This window comes from Ranitomeya imitator, chromosome 9 (genome assembly GCF_032444005.1).
Source record: "Ranitomeya imitator isolate aRanImi1 chromosome 9, aRanImi1.pri, whole genome shotgun sequence".
In the NCBI taxonomy this organism is placed as follows: Eukaryota; Metazoa; Chordata; class Amphibia; order Anura; family Dendrobatidae; genus Ranitomeya; species Ranitomeya imitator.
In genome coordinates this window covers 147589441-147605405 of record NC_091290.1, presented here as the reverse complement: position 1 = coordinate 147605405, position 15965 = coordinate 147589441, and the positions used below count along the sequence as shown (strand labels likewise).

Below are 15965 nucleotides of genomic sequence, written 5' to 3'. Positions count from 1 at the left end.
TCACCTCTTCTCCTCCCCAGCTCACCTCCTCATCTCTTCTCCTCCCCAGCTCACCTCTTCTCCTCCCCATCTCACCTCCTCATCTCTTCTCCTCCCCAGCTCACCTCCTCATCTCTTCTCCTCCCCAGCTCACCTCATCTCTTCTCCTCCCCAGCTCACCTCCTCATCTCTTCTCCTCCCCAGCTCACCTCATCTCTTCTCCTCCCCAGCTCACCTCCTCATCTCTTCTCCTCCCCAGCTCACCTCATCTCTTCTCCTCCCCAGCTCACCTCTTCTCCTCCCCATCTTCCCCCCTCACCTCTTCTCCTCCCCATCTTCCCCCCTCACCTCTTCTCCTCCCCATCTTACCCCCTCACCTCTTCTCCTCCCCAGCTTACCTCCTCGTCTCTTCTCCTCCTCACTTCTTATCATCTTACATCCTCATCTCTTCTCCTCCACACCTCTTATCTTACCTCACCTCTTCTCCTCCCCAGCTTACCCCCTCACCTCTTCTCCTCCCCAGCTTACCTCCTCATCTCTTCTCCTCCTCACCTCTTCTCCTCCCCATCTTACCTTACATTTTCTCTTCTCCTCTCCATCTTACCTCCTCACCTCTTCTCCTCCCCTTCATCATTTTTATAATAGCAATAAGTAAAGTTATTTCACCTGTGAAACTTGGGACAAAATAATCTGAATCGTCTCATTAGTTTTGGTCTAACACAAAGCAAAGAACCGAGGAGGCCAGGAAAGTCGTCAGAAGCCGCGGAAATGAGAGAAATGACATAACCTCCCCAATACCCAAGCAAAGAGAAGAGGTGGGGGAGAAGGGGCGCGAAAAGGGGTCGTCAAAGTCTCAAAGATATCGCCTAACTATAGGTCTGCAGCTAACAAATGGGAAAGTGTAGTGGGCATCATCTGGGACCTGTGCAGATGGAGGAGGTGAGCTGTGACATAACCTATTGTGAATGATGGATCCTGTGTTAGCTACTGTATATAGAGGTGTTATCAGTCATTGTACAGGAGGAGGTGAGCTGTGACATCTATTGTGAATGGTGGATCCTGTGTTATCAGTCATTGTACAGGAGGAGGAGGGGAGCTGTGACATCACCTACTGTGAATGGTGGTTTCCGCGTTATCTACTGTATATATAGGTGTTATCAGTTATTGCAGAGGAGGAGGCGAGCTGTGACATCACCTATTGAGAATGATGGCAGCTGTGTTCAGTCATTGTACAGGAGGAGGAGTTGAGCTGTGATATCACCTATTTTGAATGGTGAATCCTGTGTTATCTACTGTACATAGAGATGTTATCAGTCATTGTACAGGAGGAGGAGGTGAGCTGTGACATCACCTATTGTGAATGGTGGATCCTGTTATCTACTGTACATAGAGGTTATCAGTCATTGTACAGGAGGAGGAGGTGAGCTGTGACATCACCTATTGTGAATGGTGGATCCTGTTATCTACTGTACATAGAGGTTATCAGTCATTGTACAGGAGGAGGAGGTGAGCTGTGACATGACCTATTGTGAATGGTGGATCCTGTTATCTACTGTACATAGAGGTGTTATCAGTTATTGTAGAGGAGGAGGAGGTAGGGCTGTGACATCACCTAATGAGAATGATGGCTGCTGTGTTATCAGTCATTGTACAGGAGGAGGAGGTGAGCTGTGACATCACTTATTGTGCATGGTGGATCCTGTGTTGTTGGTCGCTGTAATCCACAGAACATTAATTTCAGTCTAATGGTGGCTGTGCAATTGTTAGGGTGAAAACCACAAGATTTTTATTTTTTACCCTACATAATATTGGAAAGAAAATCTTAATGATATTTAGTTTAAAAACGACGTTTCTTTATAAGTCTCCGAGCATCGACAAGGGAGATCCGTGGTCCGTCGTGTACAGGCGCAGGCTCGCTATGGGGGGACCTCTGTCCCGCCGTCTCTCCTCTTTTAGGGGGGGGATTTGACTGTTCTGGCGATATAATGTTATCTTGATATTCAGGGGAACCCAGCAGTCGATTCTTGTTCCCAAACCAGATGCCGGAGATTTAGAGAAAACGTTTTACTATTTTTGCCCCATTTTCCTGACCAGATCCCTTCCGATCACACAATGGCTCCCTCAGTATCGACCGAGATCAGGCTGTATGAGATCTAAGGAAGGGAACTCTGCAATGCAGAAATGTGACAGAGCAGCGATGGTGGGGGCAGGGGGTCTCAGCATTTACTGGTCCTCATTGGAAAACATTACACCCCCCCCCCCCAGAGAGACATGGCTGATAACAAAGAGCAATTGTTTGCATTTAGCCATCCTACAATCGCTCTCTCCTCAGCCAAAAATACCAGAATACAGCAAACAACAGATTGTATTCTGCTTTCACCTGGCGTAAGGTCCCATATGCCGAAACCACCCGATAGCATCTGAGAGTCTGATGTGTACAGGGTGGGGGGCTCCCGAGAAGGAACCGGCCTGTTACATGGCCAATCCTGGTTATCCAGGAAAACAGCCGCTGCCAGAGGGGTCCAGATAATGTGGGGGGACCAAGAGGAGTCCAGATGATAGGGGGAGGGGGGCCAAGAGGAGTCCAGGGGGAGGGGGACCAAGAAGGAGTCCAGATGATGGGGGGGGGGCAAGAGGAGTCCAGGGGGAGGGAGACCAAGGAGTCCAGATGATGGGGGGGGGGCAAGAGGAGTCCAGGGGGGGTGGACCAAGAAGGAGTTCAAATGATGGGGGGAGGGGGCCCAAGAGGAGTCCGGGGGAGGAGGACCAAGAGGAGTCCAGGGGGAGGAGGACCAAGAAGGAGTCCAGATGATAGGGGGGCAAAAGGAGTCCAGATGATGGAGGGGGGCCCAAGAGCAGTCCAGGGGGAAAGAGGACCAAGAGGAGTCTGGCAGAGGCTCTCACACAGTACTCGGCTGAGCTCCTGTATGGGGGAGACAGATTTCCACTGAACATTCGCTTGGCTGACAGCCATTATTGTGTATGGGGGGCTTTACAGTGCGCACTGACTGGTACCAGGGAGCACATGGAGAGATTTCAGGGACGCTTTCCTAATCCTATACTAGGTGAAGAGAATGGGGCATCAGACTGCGCTGCTCGCCTGTCAGGAGAATGGACCAGAGAAGTCCAGGACTGTCCTGAGGAAGTGGTGTGATCACCATGAAATGCGTAGAAGTAAAGTCTATTCTCTATTCCATCTACTTGGACTTCTCTTTTCCATGATCCTGACCGGCGAGCAGCGCAGTCTGATGCCCCATTCTCTTCATCTAGCCAAGGATCATCACATCGGGGCCTGCAGCAGCCGCCAATGCTAAGTGCAGTGGTTGTGCCTCACACAACCATAATAGGCGAGTGAATTTATACTATCTCTCACTAATATTCCCTTTATCTCGGATAAGACCCTATGTGCGCTCTATATTCCTTCTAGCTACCCTTCCTTATCCTATGACATTTATCTCGCCATCTGCATAATCCACTGTAGATAAGACGGAGAATATTCTCATTATCCCCACCTTCCAAATGAGTGAAAAATTGAGGCAAAATTATTTATTAGTGTATTTTTTTTACATTTTCCCAATAAACTGGGGAAATCGGATATAAAAATTTTATGATGCCGAAAAAGTTGCATTTCTTTTTCCTGTAGAAATCCAGCTGCTTTAAATAATTATTTTCCTGGAGATGTTCTGAGGAACAAACCGATGCCGCTGCCGTTAGAAAATGTGATCAAACAATTGTCCTGTGACACCCGGTGACTTCAGACACTTGTCTTGGGAAGGCCGTCAGATCCCAACAGATCCAAGGAGAGATCTTGTGACTCCGTGGGGCCGGGTCCTGGCTGCAAAATAAATCCGTGAAGAGTCAGAAGACATCTATGCGGAGCGGACGCATTCATGGAGATTTAGTTTCGATAGATTGAACAATATCTGAAGTTTTAAATCTGGATACAAACGCTCTGATTATTAGTTACATCACGTCTCTAGTCACATCCGGAGCTGCAATTACAGTCTGTAAATTCATATCCATCAACTCTGGCCGACGTATTGGGGGGCGAGTGGTCTCGTTATCAGTAATGGATGGGCACAATATACCTGTGTGACAATGACGTAGCGCACTGCTCCTGAGCTCACATCCGTTTCTACAGCAGACAGGAGCTCCTGAGACAGAGGAGCCGGAGCGACCGACAGTCCCTTCAGATATCTGTAGAGGAACAGACGATGGGTCAGACAAGGAGATGAATGTGGGAGAGTTCTGAGGGACAATCGTAAGCGTCAATGGAGTCACCCAGCTTTCCCAGCATTAGACAAACCATCATATAATAACGGAGGATCTGCAGACGGGAATCCGCCTGGAAGACTTACACAATAAGAAGAAAGTTTACAGAGAATGGTAAGACCTGGGTAACGTGTCTGATGAAACGTGCGCTGCCTAATGGAGGATGAGGTCAGCGACGCGGAGGAAGGCAATGAGGCGAAGTCTCAGCTGGAGATTTCTCGTCTCCTCTTGCGAATTCCTCAATATCGTGCACTTTGCCGTTGTGGTGATGATGATGGTGGATACTGTGACTACAGAAACGGACACAATCGCTCCCATACTGCACTACTGTAGTCACAGCGTCCCGGGCGACATCTGACAGAAACACGATGGGAAAACTCACGCTGTGTTCTCTAGAGATCTCCCCGCGGGGAGCAGCAATGCAAAAAGCTAATAAAGTGCAAAGTATCGAGAGTCCAAGAACTAAGATAAACGATCGCTGTGCAGTCACTACTTAGGCGTTCCCCAATATGGCGGCTTTATAAATTATGCATCGCTCCCCGTGCGGTTTTGTGATTTTCTGGAGCACAGAACTGTATATATATTTGTTGCAGAAATCTCTGTGAAGGCTCCATACATCGTAAAGAGACTTATAAAACCCAAAACAGCCCCAATCAGATGAATAGAAGATTTAGTTTCAGAGATTTCTACAACAAATCTGCTCTCTGTGAATGGACCTGGACAGAGCTGGTAGCAACGTCCCAGTCCCGGTGGTCTCTCAGGCTGCGGGTCATCATACCTGAGATGGGGGAGATTCTGTAACTTACGGGTCTCCGTTAGACTCCGGAGGGAAGGAACGCTTCACCACCTCCACAAACTCATTGACCGTTGGCTCCAGGGTGAAGATGACGGCGTTAGGACCTGCATCGAAGCTATAAGCAACCTGCAAGACACAGAAAACATGGAAGGAGCGTGCAAGAAGAAGGGTCGGCAATAAAATCTGCACAGGCTGCAATAATAATAATCATCTTTATTTTTATATAGCGCTAACATATTCCGCAGCACTTTACCTTCATTATCATCACTGTCCCTGATGGGGCTCACAATCTAAATTCTTTATCAGTATGTGTTTGAAATGTGGGAGGAAACCAGAGTACCCGGAGGAAACCCACGCAAACACGGGGAGAACATACAAACTCTATGCAGATGTCCTTGGTGGGATCTGAGGACTCCAGAGTTGCAAGGCTGCAGTGCTAACCACTAAGCCACCGTGCTGCCCAATCAGACCTGGGGTACAAAGATGGACGGTAAAGAAAGATCCTGCTGCCTTGTAGGAAGCAATAAGGATTGGGAGCAACTCTCTAGTACACAACAGGAACAAAAAACCAAGGGGCTAGGAGGGAAACAGATGGAGGGGAGCAAGCAGCCAGCAGAACGAGCCGACCCCGGTGAGAACAAAGGCCCCAAGCAGGTGAAATCCAACAGGATCGATCAGTCAAGACACCCCATACACATTAGATGGTCAGCCGCTCCCGCCAAGATGGGAAGACGTTCGCCTAATATTTACCTTAGTCTGGCCATAGTGGGCATTGTACCGGTGAACCAAGCCGATGATGCTCTGGGAGACCTGGTTAAGGTAAAAGATCGGGGGGTGGGTGTCCAGGCACGTAGCGTGGAACTGGTTACTGTCTTTCATAGTCAGCTGCCCAAAAGCTTCAAAGTCCTTTTTTTTAATGGCGTCGATCATCTCGACCATTCGTCCCGGCACGAGCGATTCAGCCCGAAACTGCGGGAAAGTAGAACACAAAAAGTAACACGAGCGGACGTCTGCTCTGCCACCACCGCTGCCCAGAGCTCAAGGACTTATATTAGTACAGCAGTGACTCCACTCAACCCCCCATTTATCTAAACGACTCGTTACCCCTTTCATCTAGGCTCCCCTCTCATCTAGACTCCCCTCATCTTGACCCCTTGTCCCCCCATTCATCTAGACCGCTCTTGTCCCCCCTTTCATCTAGACCGCTCTGGTCCCCCCATTCAGCTAGACTCTCCTCGTTCCCCCTTCATCTAGACCCCCACCCCTTTGATCTAGACCCCTCTTGTGCCCTCCCGTCATCTATAAGAGGAGCCACCGACATCACATGCAGAAGTAAATATCCCAGGAGATCAGAGATGTCATCGTGGGTGCGGCGGTTGTGACCTTCCTGCTGCACATTCGGCTGAAACTCTACAGACTGCATCTACCTGGGCTGATAACAGGGAACAAAAGACTGCGTTCTACTGTATAGGACATAGAAAACCAGACTGAAGGCATTAGGGTTGGTTCACTGTTGAAATCCTGAATTTCCCGCCAGGCTTTTACTGCAGAGAACCCTTTCCAGAAAATAATAATTTGGAGACATAGGGAACGCGGCAGAGTATTTTACACGTGCGGCAATAGTGGATTCCATGTGGGTAAGGGTTGCGGTGGGCTTACCTAGTGCCCGTATACACACCTGCTTACGCTGTTAACCCTTCAAGGTGGTGCTGGACATTTTGCACGTAGATCTTGCTTACCTTCAGCAGGGGGCTTGTCTCTACACTCGTCTGCATGCCCGCTGTGCTACCAACGTGCTTCTTCTCGGCGCTGGCCTGAAATAATAGGTGCACAGCGTTTACTGCCATCCTGGGCACCATCAGGGCAGAGCGGTTTATAAGGTGACGGCACATTGCTGGGAACGTCGGTAATCAGGGACAATCGTCAGCTCATTGCTCTCCTAGCACTGCGACCCCTTTATGCTTAGAGCAACTGGGGGTCCCAGAGGCCAGGTCATACAATGGCGGCCCACCCTGGCAATACGCCATCACTGTGATGACCCCTTAATGCCCTCATACTTACCACCATGATCAGAATCCGCAGCTCCGGCCAATGAGTCTCCGCTTCCACCTGCTGGGCCAGGCTGTCCTTCCCGTCTTCTCTCTTGCCCATGACCCACTGGACAAATCCCCCATACATGCTCCTGCAGGCGCTTCCAGAACCCTGCCTGGCAATCTCCGACAGCTCACCGTCCACACCGTACAGCTTGGCCAGTGAGTACACTGAGGAATCAAGCAACCATCATTATAGAAAGAAAATAACATTAATCATCGAATGCCTCCACGTGTCACCAGCAGGACACAGACCGCAGATCTGGATGTGAATGGAGAAATGGCAAAGTTCAAAACATTTACAATGTTAAAGGGAATCTGACAGCAGGTTTTTGTCATGTAATGTGACAGCAGCACGATGTAAGGGAAGAGACCCTGATTCCAGCGATATATCACTTCACTGGAAGCAGCAGTTGTGATAGAGTCACTGTTTTCTGTGCTGCAGATCTAGCAGTGCTCTGAATGCTGAGCTCTGTATAACCTCGCACACATCACTGATTGACAGATTTCTGTGTACACTGTGCATAGGCAGAAAGCTGCTAATAAGTACTGGGGGCTGGGTTGGACATCTAGTCCTGTAGTAAAAATCTACAATAACACACAACCCAGTAAGTGACATCGCTGGAATCAGAGTCTCTGCTACACTCAGATTACACAGCAAAAACCTGCTGATAGATTCCCTGTAAAGGGAATCCGTGAAATCAGAGAGGACCCCGGACAGTAGTCAGACACACTCATTTCACCAGTCGGTCACCGGTGTGTATTGGGGCAGACGTTTTTGTGTATTTACATATATGCACCATGGACTCATTGCTGGGGAACAAGGAGAGCGTGCACATCAGACGATTCCTGCACGGTGGACTCATTGCTAGCGGGAGATGAGGGGAGTGTGCATATCAGATGATTCCTGCATGGTGGGCTTATTGCTGGTGGTGAGGGGAGCGTACATATTATCAGATGCTTCCTGCACGGTGGACTCCTTGCTGGTGTGGAATGAGGGGAGCGTACATATCATCAGATGCTTCCTGCACGGTGGGCTTATTGCTATATTGCTAGTGGGGGGGGGGATTGTGAATGAGGGGAACGTGTATAACGGACGATTCCTGCACGGTTGGCTTATTGCTAGCGGGGGGGGGGGGATTGCGAATGAGGGGAGCGTGCATATCGGACGCTTCCTGCACGGCGGACTCATTGCTGGTGGTGAAAGGAGCGTGCAGATCATCAGATGCTTCCTGCACGGTGGGCTTGTTGCTAGTGGGGGATGAGGGGAGCAGCATATCAGACTCTTCCTGCACAGTGGGCTTATTGCTAGCAGGGGATGAGGGGAGCGTGCATATAATTAGCATCTTCCTGCATGGTGGGCTTATTGTCAGTGGGGGATGAGGGGAGCGTGCATATAATTAGCATCTTCCTGCATGGTGGGCTTATTGTCAGTGGGGGATGAGGGGAGCGTGCATATCATCAGACGCTTCCTGCACAGTGGGCTTGTTGCTAGCAGTGGGGGGATGAGGGAAGCGTGCATATCATCAGCCTCTTCCTGCACGGTGGGCTTGTTGCTAGCAGTGGGGGGATGAGGGGAGCGTGCATATCATCAGCCTCTTCCTCCACGGTGGGCTTGTTGCTAGCAGTGGGGGGATGAGGGGAGCGTGCATATCATCAGCCTCTTCCTGCACGGTGGGCTTGTTGCTATCAGTGGGGGGATGAGGGGAGCGTGCATATCATCAGCCTCTTCCTGCACGGTGGGCTTGTTGCTAGCAGTGGGGGGACGAGGGAAGAATGCATATCATCAGCCTCTTCCTGCACGGTGGGCTTGTTGCTATCAGTGGGGGGATGAGGGGAGCGTGCATATCATCAGCCTCTTCCTGCACGGTGGGCTTGTTGCTAGCAGTGGGGGGACGAGGGAAGAATGCATATCATCAGCCTCTTCCTGCACGGTGGGCTTGTTGCTAGCGGTGGGGGGACGAGGGGAGCGTGCATATCAGCAGCCTCTTCCTGCACGGTGGGCTTGTTGCTAGCGGTGGGGGGATGAGGGGAGCGTGCATATCATCAGCCTCTTCCTGCACGGTGGGCTTGTTGCTAGCAGTGGGGGGATGAGGGAAGCGTGCATATCATCAGCCTCTTCCTGCACGGTGGGCTTGTTGCTAGCAGTGGGGGGATGAGGGGAGCGTGCATATCATCAGCCTCTTCCTGCACGGTGGGCTTGTTGCTATCAGTGGGGGGATGAGGGGAGCATGCATATCATCAGCCTCTTCCTGCACGGTGGGCTTGTTGCTAGCAGTGGGGGGACGAGGGAAGAATGCATATCATCAGCCTCTTCCTGCACGGTGGGCTTGTTGCTAGCGGTGGGGGGACGAGGGGAGCGTGCATATCATTAGCCTCTTCCTGCACGGTGGGCTTGTTGCTAGCGGTGGGGGGACGAGGGGAGTGTGCATATCATCAGCCTCTTCCTGCACGGTGGGCTTGTTGCTAGCGGTGGGGGGACGAGGGGAACGTGCATATCAGCAGCCTCTTCCTGCACGGTGGGCTTGTTGCTAGCGGTGGGGGGACGAGGGGAGTGTGCATATCATCAGCCTCTTCCTGCACGGTGGGCTTGTTGCTAGCGGTGGGGGGACGAGGGGAAAGTGCATATCAGCAGCCTCTTCCTGCACGGTGGGCTTGTTGCTAGCAGTGGGGGGGGATGAGGGGAGCGTGCATATCATCAGCCTCTTCCTGCACGGTGGGCTTGTTGCTAGCAGTGGGGGGACGAGGGAAGCGTGCATATCATCAGCCTCTTCCTGCACGGTGGGCTTGTTGCTAGCAGTGGGGGGATGAGGGGAGCGTGCATATCATCAGCCTCTTCCTGCACGGTGGGCTTGTTGCTAGCAGTGGGGGGATGAGGGGAGCGTGCATATCATCAGCCTCTTCCTGCACGGTGGGCTTGTTGCTAGCAGTGGGGGGATGAGGGGAGCGTGCATATCATCAGCCTCTTCCTGCACGGTGGGCTTGTTGCTAGCAGTGGGGGGACGAGGGAAGAATGCATATCATCAGCCTCTTCCTGCACGGTGGGCTTGTTGCTAGCGGTTGGGGGATGAGGGGAGCGTGCATATCATCAGCCTCTTCCTGCACGGTGGGCTTGTTGCTAGCAGTGGGGGGATGAGGGGAGCGTGCATATCATCAGCCTCTTCCTGCACGGTGGGCTTGTTGCTAGCAGTGGGGGGACGAGGGAAGAATGCATATCATCAGCCTCTTCCTGCACGGTGGGCTTGTTGCTAGCGGTTGGGGGATGAGGGGAGCGTGCATATCATCAGCCTCTTCCTGCACGGTGGGCTTGTTGCTAGCGGTGGGGGGACGAGGGGAACGTGCATATCAGCAGCCTCTTCCTGCACGGTGGGCTTGTTGCTAGCAGTGGGGGGGATGAGGGGAGCGTGCATATCAGCAGCCTCTTCCTGCACGGTGGGCTTGTTGCTAGCAGTGGGGGGGATGAGGGGAGCGTGCATATCATCAGCCTCTTCCTGCACGGTGGGCTTGTTGCTAGCGGTTGGGGGATGAGGGGAGCGTGCATATCATCAGCCTCTTCCTGCACGGTGGGCTTGTTGCTAGCGGTGGGGGGACGAGGGAAGAATGCATATCATCAGCCTCTTCCTGCACGGTGGGCTTGTTGCTAGCGGTTGGGGGATGAGGGGAGCGTGCATATCATCAGCCTCTTCCTGCACGGTGGGCTTGTTGCTAGCGGTGGGGGGACGAGGGGAACGTGCATATCAGCAGCCTCTTCCTGCACGGTGGGCTTGTTGCTAGCAGTGGGGGGGATGAGGGGAGCGTGCATATCAGCAGCCTCTTCCTGCACGGTGGGCTTGTTGCTAGCAGTGGGGGGGATGAGGGGAGCGTGCATATCATCAGCCTCTTCCTGCACGGTGGGCTTGTTGCTAGCGGTTGGGGGATGAGGGGAGCGTGCATATCATCAGCCTCTTCCTGCACGGTGGGCTTGTTGCTAGCGGTGGGGGGACGAGGGGAGCGTGCATATCATTAGCCTCTTCCTGCACGGTGGGCTTGTTGCTAGCGGTGGGGTGACGAGGGGAGTGTGCATATCATCAGCCTCTTCCTGCACGGTGGGCTTGTTGCTAGCGGTGGGGGGACGAGGGGAACGTGCATATCAGCAGCCTCTTCCTGCACGGTGGGCTTGTTGCTAGCAGTGGGGGGGGATGAGGGGAGCGTGCATATCATCAGCCTCTTCCTGCACGGTGGGCTTGTTGCTAGCGGTTGGGGGACGAGGGGAGTGTGCATATCATTAGCCTCTTCCTGCACAGTGGGCTTGTTGCTAGCGGTGGGGGGACGAGGGGAGCGTGCATATCATCAGCCTCTTCCTGCACGGTGGGCTTGTTGCTAGCGGTTGGGGGACGAGGGGAGTGTGCATATCATTAGCCTCTTCCTGCACGGTGGGCTTGTTGCTAGCGGTGGGGGGACGAGGGGAACGTTCATATCAGCAGCCTCTTCCTGCACGGTGGGCTTGTTGCTAGCGGTGGGAGGACGGGGGGAGCGTGCATATCAGCAGCCTCTTCCTGCACGGTGGGCTTGTTGCTAGCGGTGGGAGGACGGGGGGAGCGTGCATATCAGCAGCCTCTTCCTGCACGGTGGGCTTGTTGCTAGCAGTGGGGGGGGATGAGGGAAGCGTGCATATCAGCAGCCTCTTCCTGCACGGTGGGCTTGTTGCTAGCGGTGGGGGGACGAGGGGAACGTTCATATCAGCAGCCTCTTCCTGCACGGTGGGCTTGTTGCTAGCAGTGGGGGGGCATGAGGGGAGCGTGCATATCATCAGCCTCTTCCTGCACGGCGGGCTCTGCTCACATGTACAGTGACAGCACAGCGGCACACAGGTGATGGCCTGCAGTTAAGCCCTTACTTACCCAGACAGGCATATCCGGCCGCAGAAGACGCCAGCCCGGCCGCCGTGGGGAAGTTGTTGGCTGAGCAGATGTGGACCTTGTAATTCAGGACCCTGGAGACGCCGTCCTCTCCGCTGCTTCTCCTCTTTCTGGCCAAGCGACGGACTGCAGTGAATCGGAAAGAAAACAAATAACGGTGGATAAACTGGAAATATTCACTGGTGGTCACACGGGTCCTTAATGGCGAGATCAGGGGTGTAAATGATGGGCGAGTAGTGTTCATCTGACATCGTGTAATGGATCTTGTGCTGAACCTCCACCTGTGTGACTCCCCAAACAGCAAATACAGCTCTGCTGGGGCTACCGGAAACAGTCAGCAAGATGGGGTGCTCTGTACTTGGGCACGCAGGACAGGTATATATACGTTTAATTGTGTAATTCCCATATATATTTAAGAAAGCACTGGTGTGCATATACAATACTGCGGTGCAGGAGAGGACACAGCGTGCACTGCGAGTTGTTCCTCCCTCATGTTTCTTTGTGTAGTTTGCACATATCGTTGGCACTTTTTTGCACATTGTTAATGTGTACACGCACATGCACTTTATTTATATGCAATTTAACATTTTGCTCTTTTCTTACTCACTAGCTGTATAACTCCTTTGTATGCACAACATTCCATATATGTCCTTGCAATAAGATTGTGGGATTATTTATTTATACATTTTTTTGTCTATATCGTATTTTATCCTGTCCACCCGCGTATATCTTTCCCAAGTACATGCACTGTTGCCATATGGTTATAATAAAGGCTTATTTTTAGCAGACCCTTTTTGTTTTGTGGCTTTTTATATACAGTATATATTTCTGCTAGTTTTGTGAGTCCAGGTGACGGCTTTTCGATTTCTCACAGAAACAGTCAGCAAGATGGTGAGACATCACTCGCCTCAGCCGAGCTCCGCAATGCAGATACTTTATCAGATTACGGTACAGTGACCGATGTACAGACCAGAAAAGAGGAGAATCTGAGCTCCAGCATCTGTAAGAGACTAAGATGTCTGTATACTATGTCCAATAACACAGCAGAATAGTGAGTGCAGCTCTGGAGTATAATACAGGATGTAACTCAGCATCAGTAATGTAATGTGTGTACACAGTGACTGCACCAGCAGAATAGTGAGTGCAGCTCTGGAGTATAATACAGGATGTAACTCAGCATCAGTAATGTAATGTATGTACACAGTGACTGCAACAGCAGAATAGTGACTGCAGCTCTGGGGTATAATACAGGATGTAACTCAGGGTCAGTAATGTAATGTATGTACACAGTGACTGCACCAGCAGAATAGTGACTGCAGCTCTGGAGTATAATACAGGATGTAACTCAGGGTCAGTAATGTAATGTATGTACAAACTGACTGCACCAGCAGAATAGTGAGTGCAGCTCTAGGGTATAATACAGGATGTAACTCAGGATCAGTAATGTAATGTATGTACACAGTGACTACACCAGCAGAATAGTGAGTGCAGCTCTGGAGTATAATACAGGATGTAACTCAGGATCAGTAATGTAATGTATGTACACAGTGACTGCACCAGCAGAATAGTGAGTGCAGCTCTAGGGTATAATACAGGATGTAACTCAGGATCAGTAATGTAATGTATGTAAACAGTGACTGCACCAGCAGAATAGTGAGTGCAGCTCTGGAGTATAATACAGGATGTAACTCAGGATCAGTAATGTAATGTATGTACACAGTGACTGCACCAGCACAATAGTGAGTGCAGCTCTGCAGTATAATACAGGATGTAACTCAGGATCAGTAATGTAATGTATGTAAACAGTGACTGCACCAGCAGAATAGTGAGTGCAGCTCTGGGTATAATACAGGATGTAAATCAGGATCAGTAATGTAATGTATGTACAGAGTGATTGCACCAGCAGAATAGTGAGTGCAGCTCTGGAGTATAATACAGGATGTAACTCAGGATCAGTAATGTAATGTATGTACACAGTGACTGCACCAGCAGAATAGTGAGTGCAGCTCTGGAGTATAATACAGGATGTAACTCAGGATCAGTAATGTAATGTATGTACACAGTGACTGCACCAGCAGAATAGTGAGTACAGCTCTGGGGTATAATACAGGATGTAACTCAGGATCAGTAATGTAATTATGTACACAGTGACTGCACCAGCAGAATAGTGAGTGCAGCTCTAGGGTATAATACAGGATGTAACTCAGGATCAGTAATGTAATTATGTACACAGTGACTGCACCAGCAGAATAGTGAGTGCAGCTCTAGGGAATAATACAGGATGTAACTCAGGATCAGTAAAGTAATGTATGTACACAGTGACTGCACCAGCAGAATATTGAGTGCAGCTCTGGAGTATAATACAGGAGGTAACTCAGGATCAGTAATGTAATGTATGTACACAGTGACTGCACCAGCAGAATAGCGAGTGCAGCTCTGGGGTATAATACAGGATGTAACTCAGGATCAGTAATGTATGTACACAGTGACTACACCAGCAGAATATTGAGTGCAGCTCTGGAGTATAATACAGGAGGTAACTCAGGATCAGTAATGTAATGTATGTACACAGTGACTGCACCAGCAGAATAGTGAGTGCAGCTCTGGAGTATAATACAGGATGTAACTCAGGATCAGTAATGTAATGTATGTACACAGTGACTGCACCAGCAGAATAGTGAGTGCAGCTCTGGAGTATAATACAGGATGTAACTCAGGATCAGTAATGTAATGTATGTACACAGTGACTGCACCAGCAGAATAGTGAGTGCAGCTCTGGAGTATAATACAGGATGTAACTCAGGAACAGTAATGTAATGTATGTACACAGTGACTGCACCAGCAGAATAGTGAGTGCAGCTCTGGAGTATAATACAGGATGTAACTCAGGATCAGTAATGTATGTACACAGTGACTGCACCAGCAGAATAGTGAGTGCAGCTCTGGAGTATAATACAGGATGTAACTCAGGATCAGTAATGTAATGTATGTACACAGTGACTGCACCAGCAGAATAGTGAGTGCAGCTCTGGAGTGTAATACAGGAGGTAACTCAGGATCAGTAATATACAGTATGTGAAGGTTATATACATTTTCATGCATTTTGTCACTCACTCTCCCGTAAGCAGGACTGGAGCCTCGGGTGACTAATATTCTCCTCTTTGCCATTCAGCCAGATCCGGTCCTCGGTGAATTCCCGACTTGCACACACTGTGGTTGTGGTTTTTAACTGTGAATAACAAATCATATAATCAGTGGATGAGGAGACGGATGTTTTAGCTGCAGTCTGGGAGGAGCAGCTCCTGCTGGAGCCATGTTGTCACCAGTACGTGATGCTAATTCCCTCCTGTCAGGTTAATACTGGCAGTGTGGGACGTTCTGCTGATAATCGGGGGACGTTCTCCGACCCTCCCAGACTCTGCATTCACAGTCAGCACTGCAGAATATATCGGTGGTCTCCCTGCAGACCCCATTCTCCTACATTTACACACTTTTTGGAGGTCTCCTGTATGTAGCAGCAGACATCACCCACCTGGTCCTGGTGCAGCGTGACACTGAGGGAGGAGTTAATTGGGAGAATCAGTTCCTCGTTCCTCTTCCCCCCTATGAATAGAGACAATTAGATGAATGTGAGATTATTCCGGCGCTGCGCCCCCCTCTGACGTCTTCCTGGCACAGCGGCCCCCGACGCTCGGCTGTGCAGGACCTGCGGTCGCCCCGTCGGCAGTAGGAGCAGAGAGCTGCCGGTCTCGGGGGGCCGGAGGTTTGGGCCGGGTGAAGCCCCTTTGACGCTTTCTGTAAACGTCTCCCATCTTCCCATGTGCAGTCACTCACAGTATTTGATGACGGCGATGTTAACGGGAGCCGTGCAGGTCACCTTCTTCATCGTCAGATCTGTGTGCGCTGAAAAGGTGAAATAACGGTGAGAAT

The 15965-nt window shown here is 50.7% G+C and overlaps 1 protein-coding gene across 1 annotated transcript in view; it reads right to left on the bottom strand.

Annotated features, from left to right (window-relative positions):
* Positions 1–3510: 3510 nt before the first annotated feature.
* MVD (mevalonate diphosphate decarboxylase) overlaps positions 3511–15965 on the bottom strand; it is a 21778-nt gene continuing 9323 nt past the window's right edge. Inside the window, exons 2-11 of the mRNA XM_069739379.1 lie at positions 15870–15938; positions 15568–15638; positions 15150–15264; positions 12018–12161; positions 7109–7308; positions 6787–6861; positions 5798–6016; positions 5058–5173; positions 4068–4176; positions 3511–3814 (exon numbers count right to left, since the gene is read on the bottom strand). Of these exons, the coding sequence (XP_069595480.1) occupies positions 3734–3814; positions 4068–4176; positions 5058–5173; positions 5798–6016; positions 6787–6861; positions 7109–7308; positions 12018–12161; positions 15150–15264; positions 15568–15638; positions 15870–15921 (1182 nt within the window). The 5' untranslated portion in view covers positions 15922–15938 and the 3' untranslated portion in view covers positions 3511–3733. The remainder of the gene's footprint in view (positions 3815–4067; positions 4177–5057; positions 5174–5797; positions 6017–6786; positions 6862–7108; positions 7309–12017; positions 12162–15149; positions 15265–15567; positions 15639–15869; positions 15939–15965) is intronic.